At 41.3% G+C, this 11495-nt stretch overlaps 1 protein-coding gene across 1 annotated transcript; it reads left to right on the plus strand.

The window, feature by feature from the left end:
* The first annotated feature begins 7700 nt into the window (after nucleotides 1-7700).
* Nucleotides 7701-10345, plus strand: CKS2 (CDC28 protein kinase regulatory subunit 2). Its single transcript, XM_053467788.1, has 3 exons — nucleotides 7701-7869; nucleotides 9447-9574; nucleotides 10033-10345. Exons 1-3 carry the CDS (start codon nucleotides 7811-7813, stop codon nucleotides 10083-10085), a joined length of 240 nt encoding a protein of 79 aa, XP_053323763.1. The 5' UTR covers nucleotides 7701-7810; the 3' UTR covers nucleotides 10086-10345.
* Nucleotides 10346-11495: the final 1150 nt, after the last annotated feature.

Genomic DNA, 11495 nt, shown 5'->3' on the forward strand with positions numbered 1-11495 from the left:
CACTCGCACAGAGCGGTTCGCTCTGTGCGAATGGAGCCACTCGCACAGAGCGGTTCGCTCTGTGCGAATGGAGCCACTCGCACAGAGCGAACCGCTCTGTGCGAATGGAGCCACTCGCACAGAGCGAACCGCTCTGTGCGAATGGAGCCACTCGCACAGAGCGAACCGCTCTGTGCGAATGGAGCCACTCGCACAGAGCGAACCGCTCTGTGCGAATGGAGCCACTCGCACAGAGCGAACCGCTCTGTGCGAATGGAGCCACTCGCACAGAGCGAACCGCTCTGTGCGAATGGAGCCACTCGCACAGAGCGAACCGCTCTGTGCGAGTGGAGCCACTCGCACAGAGCGAACCGCTCTGTGCGAGTGGCTCCATTCGCACAGAGCGATTCGCTCTGTGCGAGTGGCTCTGTGCGATCCGTGCACATAGACATGAAGAATACTTACCTCCGGAACGCGTCACATCCGTCACGTAGCTAAAAGAAGGCGGAGACTGCAGAGCGTGTAGCAGAAGCGGGGAACGCTCGCGGAGGTAAGTAAAAGGAGCCGAGTGCTCCAACAACGAATTGATCACTCGATTAATCGATAACGGAAATCGTTATCGATGATTTCCGTTATCGATTATTATCGATTTTATCGATTCGTTGTTTCAGCTCTACATGTTTCACTGTGTCACAGCTTCTTCAAGGTGCATTGGCCCGTATAATCTGTTTTTTTCCCTGCTGTAAAGACTCAAACACATTCATTTCAATGCCAGAATCCTCCCAAATGCATTTGCCCCTTTCCACATCCCCAGCTAAATGCCCTGCAGATGATGTGTTTGGTCCAACTGATTGACAAATTCAAGTGACAAGAACTGATGAACCATAAATGGGGAAGGCTGCTGCAGACATATTTTAGTCCACAATCTCCTCGTTGACGTGCTTCAAAATTGTATAAAGGTGTTCTTCAGCCGTGCATAAACCAGCACTGAAGAATTATCTGCCTCCATCGGATTTAAAGATTTTTTAGAGCACACAGTACTGCTCAAAACTACGTGAATACTGTGTCTAAGTTTCTAGGATACAATTCTTCCCGATCAATAGCAGCAGGAGGCTTTACTCCTCATAGGGAGGATGCCTCAAGGGTGAGACAAAATATTCCTAGCCAGTCCAGCAGTGAACCATTCACACCACCTTAAAAGGAGTCATCAATGAGGTTGGTTCTAAAAAGTATGGTTTCCCATATATGTGTGCACATATGTTGGGAAAATTCTAATGTGTCTATTCATATCGACTAGTATTATGTATATATATATATTTGTTTTTTCCAAGAGTACATGCACACATATGTACGCACATGTGTGTAGGTATAATCCCCATGTGTGTTTATACCTATATGATTTCTTTCCCCTCTGAGAGCGATTCTGTGCTTCAGCTGGGCTTAATTACCTTCTCCTCCAAATAATTTCATACGTTTGATAATGTTGCCTTTTGACTCTGCAAATATGCACTCATGAATACCTGGTCATAGGATATACGATTGGAGATATATGGCTATTGATAAATATACCAGTAATATCTTATGTTAATTATATATTTCCCTTTTTTTCTGACTGTATAACTGCTGATACAACTTTCAGGCATATATGTGTGCACGTGCATATTGGGATAATTTTTATGCGCATGTTCAAATGTATTGGTATTATATATATATATATATTTTCTTTCTTCTTCTCTTACTTCTTTTTTGGGTTATACCACTGCGAGCGGCAGCACACAGATTGTTTAGTAGTGTTAACTTGTTTATTGTTATTTGTTCAACCACGGATTCAGATGTGCTTCACTCTTCTGGTGTAGTTAACACTACCCCCTCCAGAAACGCTCTTGCTTAGCTGAGTTGGTTACCTACTGCCCCTCAGGCGTTGTTTGTGTCTATTGTGAAAGTTGGCCATTCATTTACCCCCTCCTACTTTGCCCCGTACCATTCCCTCTCCCCTTTTGTTTTTTTTTTCTCAATAACTTATCTCCTCTTCTTCTTACTTTTCTCTTCTCTATCCCGTGGAGCTGGCTCGGGTTCTTTTACAATGTTAAGGCCGGATCATGGCAGCTGTTGAACCATCCCACAAAACCTCCTTGGGCAAGGGCAACCTGCAGCAGCTCATCCTAATCCACCAAGAGCTGGCATCCATCCTTAACAAAATGATGCATTAATCTTATCTCCAGAATAAGGCACTGTTCGATGAACATGAAGACAAAACAGAGAAATACCTGGTGAGACGCCCACCCACATTCTGAAAATCCGCACACCTGGAGGTCATGCCTGTCTTCTCTGCTCAGAGATCGCCCAGGAGTTCCTAACATACCTCTCCCTTCTATATAAAATTAAGCCAAAAGATCAGAGCTCCCCCTCCCCCAGAAGGATGGCAAAGCTAGAGGAGTATCTGAGAGGATGGTTGGTGGGTGGCTCTCTGCTGATGAGACACTTGCCCTTGATACCCCGATAACACTCTCAGAGTTTATGGTTTCCATCAAGTCCTCCCAAACTGAGAAATACCCAGGCCCTGATGGCTAACCATTTTAGTATTTAAGGAGGTCTTTGGCCACTTTGGAAGATGGCCAGATTCATGACCACACGTTTGCAGCCTCGATATCTCTCTGAGCAGTGTGGTAGCTATTGCCCCATCTCGCTCAATTTAGACTTGAAGCTATTTGCAAAAATACTGGCCAACCGTATAAAACCCTATATGCCATTACTGATTCATACAAACGAGGTTTGTGCCAGGATAAGATCTTCAATCTACGGACACAGAGAAGGCGTTCATGCAGGCCCCGCTCCGAAATATTGGTTTTGGCCCGAGAATGCTCACCTGGGTCCGCTCTCTCTATTCTGTTCCCAATGCGAGACTGCACATAAGTGGGTGTTCTTTTTAGATTTTGAATGGGACCAGGGAGGAGAGCCTGTTATCGCCATAGCTTTTGCTCTCGCTGGAGCCACTTATGCAAGCCATTAGACTAAATGCAGACATAGGGGGTCTTTGCATGGGTAGGATCCATCATAAGATTCTACGTTATGCAGATGACCTCTTGTTCACAATCACATGTCCTAGAACCGTTCTCTACCGGTAATCCTCCGAGAGTTCTGCATATACAGTAATCTCTTGAACTTTAAAATTGAAGTTTCAAAATCAGAAATCCTTAATATTAACTTACCTCTGGAGGATAGCCACCTCCTTTCCTTTTGCCTGGTGTCACTCTAAATTGAAATATTTGTGGATTTGGTTGACTGTTGACCTCTCCTGGCTCTATCAATATAACTTTCCCCTCTATTGGCTGCCCTGCAATCATATCTGTCCTCCTGATCCAAGCTAGAGATTTCATGGTCGAGTAGAGTGAACACTATTAAGATTAACATAATGCCCCATTTCTTGTATTTGTTCCAAACCCTCCCTATACATATCCCATTATCCTTTTTCTCTACTCTCCGTTCAGACTTCCTGTGTTTTGTTTAGGCTAATAAACTCTTAGGATAAAACATTGACATTAATCCTCCCTAAATGTAAAGGGGGTCTCGCATTACCATGCCCGCACACTTATTGTAGAGCCTGCCACCTCCTCCATATATTAGAGTGGTCTGGCGACTGACAGCAGAAGCAGTGGATTGGGGTGGAGAGAGAACTGGCACTCACGTGGCTTGCAGTGAGCACTGCCAGGAGACAGGCTTCAACTCAACCCTTTGCCCTGGGATAATCTTGACTTCCCTCAAGGCTTGGGGACGGGTCCTTTCTTATCCACCTCATCGGCAGAGGGCTCTTCCTCTCGATGAATGGCCTCAAAGGCCCAAATAGGCCTACCACCCTTCTTGATAAATTTAGACACATCCAACTAAATAACTTCCTCCGATCCATTGCCCAGCAACACTGTTTATTAAGAGCCCTCACCCCCTTTGAAAGCCTCTGCACCTACGCCTCACCTCTAGCCCATGGTATATTTTGCTTTATAAGCTCATTCTCACGGCCCTACATCCTGTGCCCCACCTTTATGGGAAAGTCGGAAACAGTGTTGACCCCCATCGACAACCTCAACTTATCACCTTGGCACAATTAACACACTTTGGAGATGTGGGGCATCTCCATGCTCGCATTTGCATTTATGGCGGCAATGCCCTAGAATAGTCCCATTCTGGACCAACATTCACATACTCTTTTTTTACAGATAAGACTATACCATTCACACCAGAGTTCCTTCTAATTCAACATATGACCTACCCGATTTCTTGGTACAAAAAAAATCTGTAATCTGCCACCTCTTGACAGCAGGAGAAGCTCTAATCCCTTTACATTGGGGCAACTCTGCCCTTCTCTCCCTTAGAGAACGGATTCTTTGGGCAGAGCGCAAGCGTGAGCTGGAGGAGTTGGCACTCTCTGCTGAGGGCTTACCGGCTGAAATTTATAGCTGGGTCCCGCGTCCAACCTCTTTTATGGACGAGTGACTAACTGGGGCCTTCACTGTAATCTATTGTAAGAGTAGCTCCTTGAACGTTATATCCCTCTCTCGCTCATCCCTCTCCTATTGCTTTACGCAGAACTACCCTTGATTGCTATCTCTAGTAGACATGTTTGACACATCGACTGCATCAGTGTAATAAGTCATTGAATGGGTTGAGGTATGTTCCCTCCCGATATAATTCTGATTTATCTGTGTCATTTTCTCTGTCGGTAAACAGACTACAAACTTTGTTTTATGCTGTATCCATTGCTTTGTTCGTACCTTTTTTAAATAAAATAAACCATTATCCATGAGGTACTCCACTAGTAACAAGTCCTTCCTCTGAATAAACATAATTAATTATAACCCTCTGTCTCCTGACACTTAACCAGTGTGTTATACATTCAACTATTTTGACATCCAAACCTAAAGACTACAATTTATGGGGGACAGTGTCAAATGTCTCACTGAAATCTAGATGAGCTACATCAACTGTTCCTGGTATACTATTTTATTTATCCAGTCCAAAAACTAAATTAGGTTAGTTTGACAAGCTCTCCCTTAAGTAAACCTATGTTGTTCCTGACCAGGCAAACCATTTACCTCCAGATATTTAACAATCCTATCCTTTAGCATGGTTTCCATTAATTTGCCAACTATTGACATAAGTCTGCTGGTCTGTATTTGGCTGAGTCGTCCCTGCTTCTTTTTTCGTGATGCGGTTTTACAATTGCAAACTTCCAATTTTCTGGAACCGACTGGTAAAGTCTGCTAGCGGTTTTGCTAGGGCACTTCCGACTTCTTTTAATACATTTGGGTGTATCCGATTGTGCCCAACAGATTTGTCTGTTTTCACTTTGGAAAGTTCACATTTGTTTTACATGTCACTCTCTTTGCTAACATGGATCTCTCACATTTCTCTTTAAAAAGAGAGGATTACTAGTATTTAACTAGTCAGATGACATTTATCCTTGTTTATCCCTTCATTTGTCTTGAATTATTCCTGTTTTTTTCTGTCACTTATCAATTTAAAAAAAAAAATCATAGCATTCTTGTTTGTTAACATTGCAATTTCCTCCTCCATGTTTATTTTGCTGTGTCTAATGTGTTTTGCCTCCCTATGCTTAGCTTTATGATTGTTCCCCATTTCTCCTATTATCTAAAAGCAATCAGAACATGATGGCCTCAACTACAAATCGTTCCATTTTAGAAAAATGAACCTAAAATTAAAGAACCTTAGGTTCAGTGTGGTTCAATGCAACCCCTGCCCTTACATTAAACCACACTGATTGATAATCACTACAGTCTCCTACAGTGACAATCAAAATCAAGTCTCCATTTGTAAATACCACATCTAATACATCCGCCTTCCTTGTTGGCTTCACTACCAATTGTCTCAGACCCGATCCCTTTTAAATATTGCAGATGTTTCCATGTCAGGCTGACCCAAACCCAGTTTTGTTTTTTTTCAGTCTACAGCAGGAAGTCCACCATACCGAAAACCTTGTCTTCCACTGACACCTTAGTCATTCCTTCAACCAGCAGGTCGTCGAGTTCCTCTGCATGTCCATGGGGTCTATAAAGCACACCTATATCAATTTTGTTACCAAGTTCTCAAGTTACCCAAACTGTCTCTTGGTTCGACTCCTTACCTCATATAAGATTAAACTTTGTTATTTGTTACATAAAGGGCAACCCCACTCCTTTTCACTTGTGTCACCATGTGCTGTGGTTTAGCTATTGGAATAGCATGTCCAATAAGCTCGTTATGGTTGTGATGGTCAGGTGCCCTAATACTTTTGGTCATAAAGTGTATATTGAAAACACAGCATTTAAGGGCAGATAAAAAAAAAACATTTGACCCATTACTATTATACTTTATTTATAAAGCGCCGACAGATTCCACAGCCCTGTACAAGATGAAAATTTTACAGATAACGACAAGTACAACACAGCAATTGACATACAGATACATAAGGAATGGCGAGCCCTGTTCCTGTAGGAACTTACAATCTAGTCTGTCCATGCTTCACTATACGAAGACGCAAACCTTAATCAGCCTTTGACCTTGCTTTATGCCTATCCCATGCATGTTTGAATTCCCTGACTGTATAAGCCTCTACCACTTTTGCTTGTTTCACTTATTTATATTCCTCTCAATCAAGTAAAACTTCCTTTCATTACATCTAGTTTTAGATGGACTCTTCTTACATTTCTACTCCTTTGACACAAACTTCCTTCCTGTACTTTATTAAAACCATGTTTGCTGATCATTCTGGAATTAGCTACAGTGAGGATAAAAAAAAATAGTAAACAAACAAAACTTCAGTACCGTCACCATGGCATCATTAAAGGGAGGTCTCATAATAACTTTAGTTTATAAAGATCCCAAAGGTACTTCCAGTCAAATGGAGTGAAAAAATATTTTTCTCTTATACAAAATATATAAAACATGCAAATGCATATACATACTGCTCTAACTAAACGATGGTGTATAATTATATGTCTGCCACAGTATAGGGGGTTATGCGTCCCACGTAGTAAGTACAGAGATGTTACACCTGCAGACATTTCGTGTCATTGCCATCTGTTTTATGGCACCGTCAACGGGAAACCTGCCAGTTTATTAATTTTCTGGGTGCTGGGTAGCCCATAAAACAGGTTTTTACATCATCACATGAATTTTAGGTTTGTGGATATTTAACTATATAAAACGCTTACCCCAACACATTTACTCGGTCAGAATGTATATAAATCTATGCAAAAGAAGCCATGGAAGCTGCTCACGTGAAGGTTTGCGCTACAGAGCTGTACCTTAATACCACCTAACGGTCGTGCACTACATAGTTTTCGAACGCACATTGAACATGGCGTCCGACAATTGCAGACAGGAAACATACCTCCGCTCTCGTGTAAACCATTTCTAGAATTATCTTTTGCTTTTAAACATTAACCAGCCCAAAACAAAAATGGCCGCACAACACCATTAAGACACGTGGTCATACACGACCCTATCTCTACAGTCCCCCTCCGTGGGTCTTACGCCAATGCAGTACGTAATACGTCACTTTCTGCTGAAACTTGAGCAAACCTTAGCAACAGACTTTTTATTGGACAATTCGCGTAGTTCTCGAGCGTCAATAGTAAACAAAGTAGCTTCTGATTGGTTGGAGTCTATGTTACTTTTTACCAATCATAGAAAAGTGTGGTCGAATTCAAAACGCATACGATTGGTGGCCGTTAGTAGACTGCAACCGTCTCAGCAGGCGGGTAGGCAAAACCGGCGAAGGAGGAGTCAGATTTTTTTTTTTTAGCGTGTCCGCGGCATCGCCGCCAGAGTCTATAACATGTCTTTCAAAAATATATACTACTCCGACAAGTATACGGATGAAAAGTATGAATACAGGTAAGTGGGGAGGCGCTGCACGTTTTTACTGTGTTCCTTATCTGTTAACTGGTGCCACTTCACCGGAGGGCGTGTATATATATCCGCGAGTTAGGTGGTAGTTTTAAACTTCTGTCCGTTGTAAAAAGTTCAGTCTGCTTAAGAGGAATTTTGGGGTTACCAGATTCAAAATAAGTCATAAGCATGGTGAGGTCAGGCCTGAGGGGACGTTATTCAATGAAACTTTATTTAATTGTTTTGGATTGATAAAAAACTTTCTAGCTTTGCTTTGTGAGACGGTATTGATTGACATAGGAATTCCTCTCTAGAACTGTTTACATCATTCATACTTAGAGCTCCCACCATACTTTTATATTTTGTTGTCGTATGACTAGGTGTACATGTAATGTTTGTTGCCTACATAGTAGCTTTGTTTCACACACATACACTTATACCATTGAAACTTTGTTAGACTATAGCTGTCATAAATAACCTGGAGTCTTCTTGGGTTGCCTGTGATGCAGCATGTAATGTAATTATGTAACTGTTTGTTGCAAATGGAATCAAGCATCCATAACCAAGCCACATATTGAAAACATAGCTGAGGCTATTTCTGTCCCTGAAGCCGGCTAGGAAAGGCCGCCTCAACTTGTTTTTACCGGGAAAACCGGCACTAAGGAACATTTGTGCAAAATCTTATGTGAGGTTTCCTGTTCTGCATAAAGTAACAAATACCTACTACTTAGTCCCCTGTGAATGAGGCAGGATATTCTATGAGGAATGCATATTAAGGCACTCAACAAGTGCTTTAATAATTGTTCTTCAAAGCAGGGAGGCAAGTTACTTTCCGCAAGGCTACCTTTTTTCTTTCCAGCTATGTTTGCTATCAATAGCAGCTTTCTTTAGTGTCGTGATGTCCTTCCTGCTCTTTTGGAATGTGATCTGTATTGACGGTGTTGCCGTGGATCTGTCTTCCCAAATCCTACTACTAGCGCAGATTAAAATGAAAAAAAAAAGCCGTTTATATTTAAAGCCCAGCTCATCATGATGCTTTTCATCTCTGTTGTGTTTGCTCCCCTATTTAGTTGCTGTTTCAGGCAGCTTGTCTAATGGTGAGAAGGGATACCTTTTAGGGCAGGAAGTTACATAATACCGCTTTCCTACTGTTCCAGAGGTCAACTTTTCGACTAAATACCTAAAAAGCCGTAAACTAAATACTTACAATCCCTGCTAGTGCACGACAGATTGAGGTCTGTAGGCACCTTATCTTGGGGAAAGTAAGTAATCAGTGGAGACCGCTGATGCATGCTGTCATTTTAATTGGTATGAAGAATATTACAGTAGAACATGTCAGGTAACCGCTTGCTCATACAAGGGACAGGATGCATTGACAAAGTGCTTATGCTTGAAAAATGTGTGGTTTCTATTATGCTGTATGGATTGATTAGTAAACAGCAAATGGTTTTTTTTTTCACTGCTTACTATAGTTCTGGTGTGCTTGCTTTCTTTGTTTGTTCTCTTTAATATCCTATTTAGTGTGTTTGGTTTTGGGAGGGTTTCTGTCTCATTCTAAACTCCTATGTTTATCTTCCCCCTAGGCATGTTATGCTGCCAAAAGAGTTGGCAAAGCAAGTACCAAAAACACATCTAATGTCTGAAGAAGAATGGCGAAGACTTGGTGTACAACAAAGCCTTGGCTGGGTCCATTACATGATCCATGAACCAGGTGGGTACAGTGTTTATAATATCGCTAAGGAGAGGAAGCCATGCATGCTGGCTTACAGGAGACATGAATCACATTCTGCTAAAGGGATGTCATGGCACTACCACTTTTATGCCTTTTAGGTTTGTGATGAATTCTTAAGAAATCTTCACTTTAAACTATGTTTTAATGTTATGTCGCATGCTTTATAATGGTTATCATAATGTATTTTAGGTATACTTGGTGTATACTCTTAAATTATGATTTATGAAATGTGTTCAAGGTTGTATGTGCGTATATAAACACACACAGTAATGCAGTAACTGCACCTACAAACAAATGAGTAGCGTTTCCCATATTAGATACGGACCTACTGTGTAGTGTGTAACCGCACCTTTGGTAATAGTCTATGGCATATAATAAGTAAGATAAGCTATCAATGTTTGCAGAATGATTAATATATATTTTTTTCCCCTCTGCAGAGCCGCATATACTACTTTTTAGGAGACCCCTTCCAAAAGACCAACAGAAATGAACTGCTTTCTTCACGTCTATCTTTTGGGACAATCTGTACATAATGTAGTATTCAGTGAATACAAAGACTATGATCCTTTCAACCACAGCTGTGCAAGAGCTGTATTCTTAACAGCAAAAGAGCTCAGTTAGTGCACCTACAGATGGAGCTGCTATTGTGTTAATTTCTTTTCATTTGTCTGTCGTTCTGCTATCACTCCTAGTGAATACTTGGACCACTTCTTTAATAAAGTTTACATGTTTCATGCATGTCTAATCTTACATTGCGTAAATGGTGTTTATTCGTGCACCCTCCCTTTACAATTTTTCGCTTTTGATCTAAGTTTAAGAGTAACTGTGTGTGAAACATGACTAACAGTTCTTTTCTGCAACATAGTGCTAAATGTGGCTTGGCAGTTCCCTACTTCATAGGAATGTTTCAGCTGGACAAAATGTAGCAGTTTTGACTTCAACTTAGTATATTACTTGATGTAAAGGAATGAAAACTGAAGGGTCAAACAAGTATTAATGCGAAATGTTTGCTTAATTTTGCCTTTATTACTGTTCTTTCCAGTGTATTCGGTATGTCTTCACTAGAGTCCAATCAAACTGTTTAAGGTGCTGACATGGACAATATGATTAGGCAAATCTGACTCACGGAGGGATCGGAAGGACTTCAATTCTATATTAAACTAGAACTTCAGAGAAGTGTGGGAGTTGACTGCTCTTTAATTATCTAAAGGGACTGTTCCTGACAGCCCCACTGAAGAATACATATCAGTACTCCGGCTAGTTCTGCTACAGCTGCACTCTTCTGTGATCAGAATTCTTGCCACTGATTAGCTGCTTAAAGCAATGATTGGTGACATGGAAGTGGTACCAATGAATTCAATGAGTTACGCATGCACAAGGAGGTCTGTCTAGACCATGCGGGCATCCCTGATCACCTCTTGCTGGATGAACATGGGTATTTAAAAGTGTGAAACTGGTATCAAGAAGACAAGAGATCCCCAAGGGTACTCCTATAGCTGTTTAACTTGGCACAGAATGGGGAAAATATAGGGTACGGCATAAGGTATTGATGGGACCCGCTAGAACATAAAAGCTATGTATATGGGGTATTACTGCAGCTTTTATTTCTCAGCACGCTTTCATGTAGGTCTATGGTTTCCAAAAAAGGCCCTGCTTGTGCTGCAAAAAAATTTCTAATCTGTATTTCATGGTGCCATTATTGTGCAAATTTTTGTCGACCCTTGAAAACATAGTTCTTAATATAGCTGTGGGCCGTGAACTGGGAGAATATATGTTTAGTCCAAATAATCCTGACTATTAATATGAAATTAATCATGTTTAAATTAAACTACTGAAAACGGTGCTTTAAAAAAAATTTTTTTTTACAGTAGATAATATACAGGCAAATAAGCATGTAGCT

This window comes from Spea bombifrons, chromosome 1, assembly GCF_027358695.1.
Source record: "Spea bombifrons isolate aSpeBom1 chromosome 1, aSpeBom1.2.pri, whole genome shotgun sequence".
Classification (NCBI taxonomy): domain Eukaryota; kingdom Metazoa; phylum Chordata; class Amphibia; order Anura; family Pelobatidae; genus Spea; species Spea bombifrons.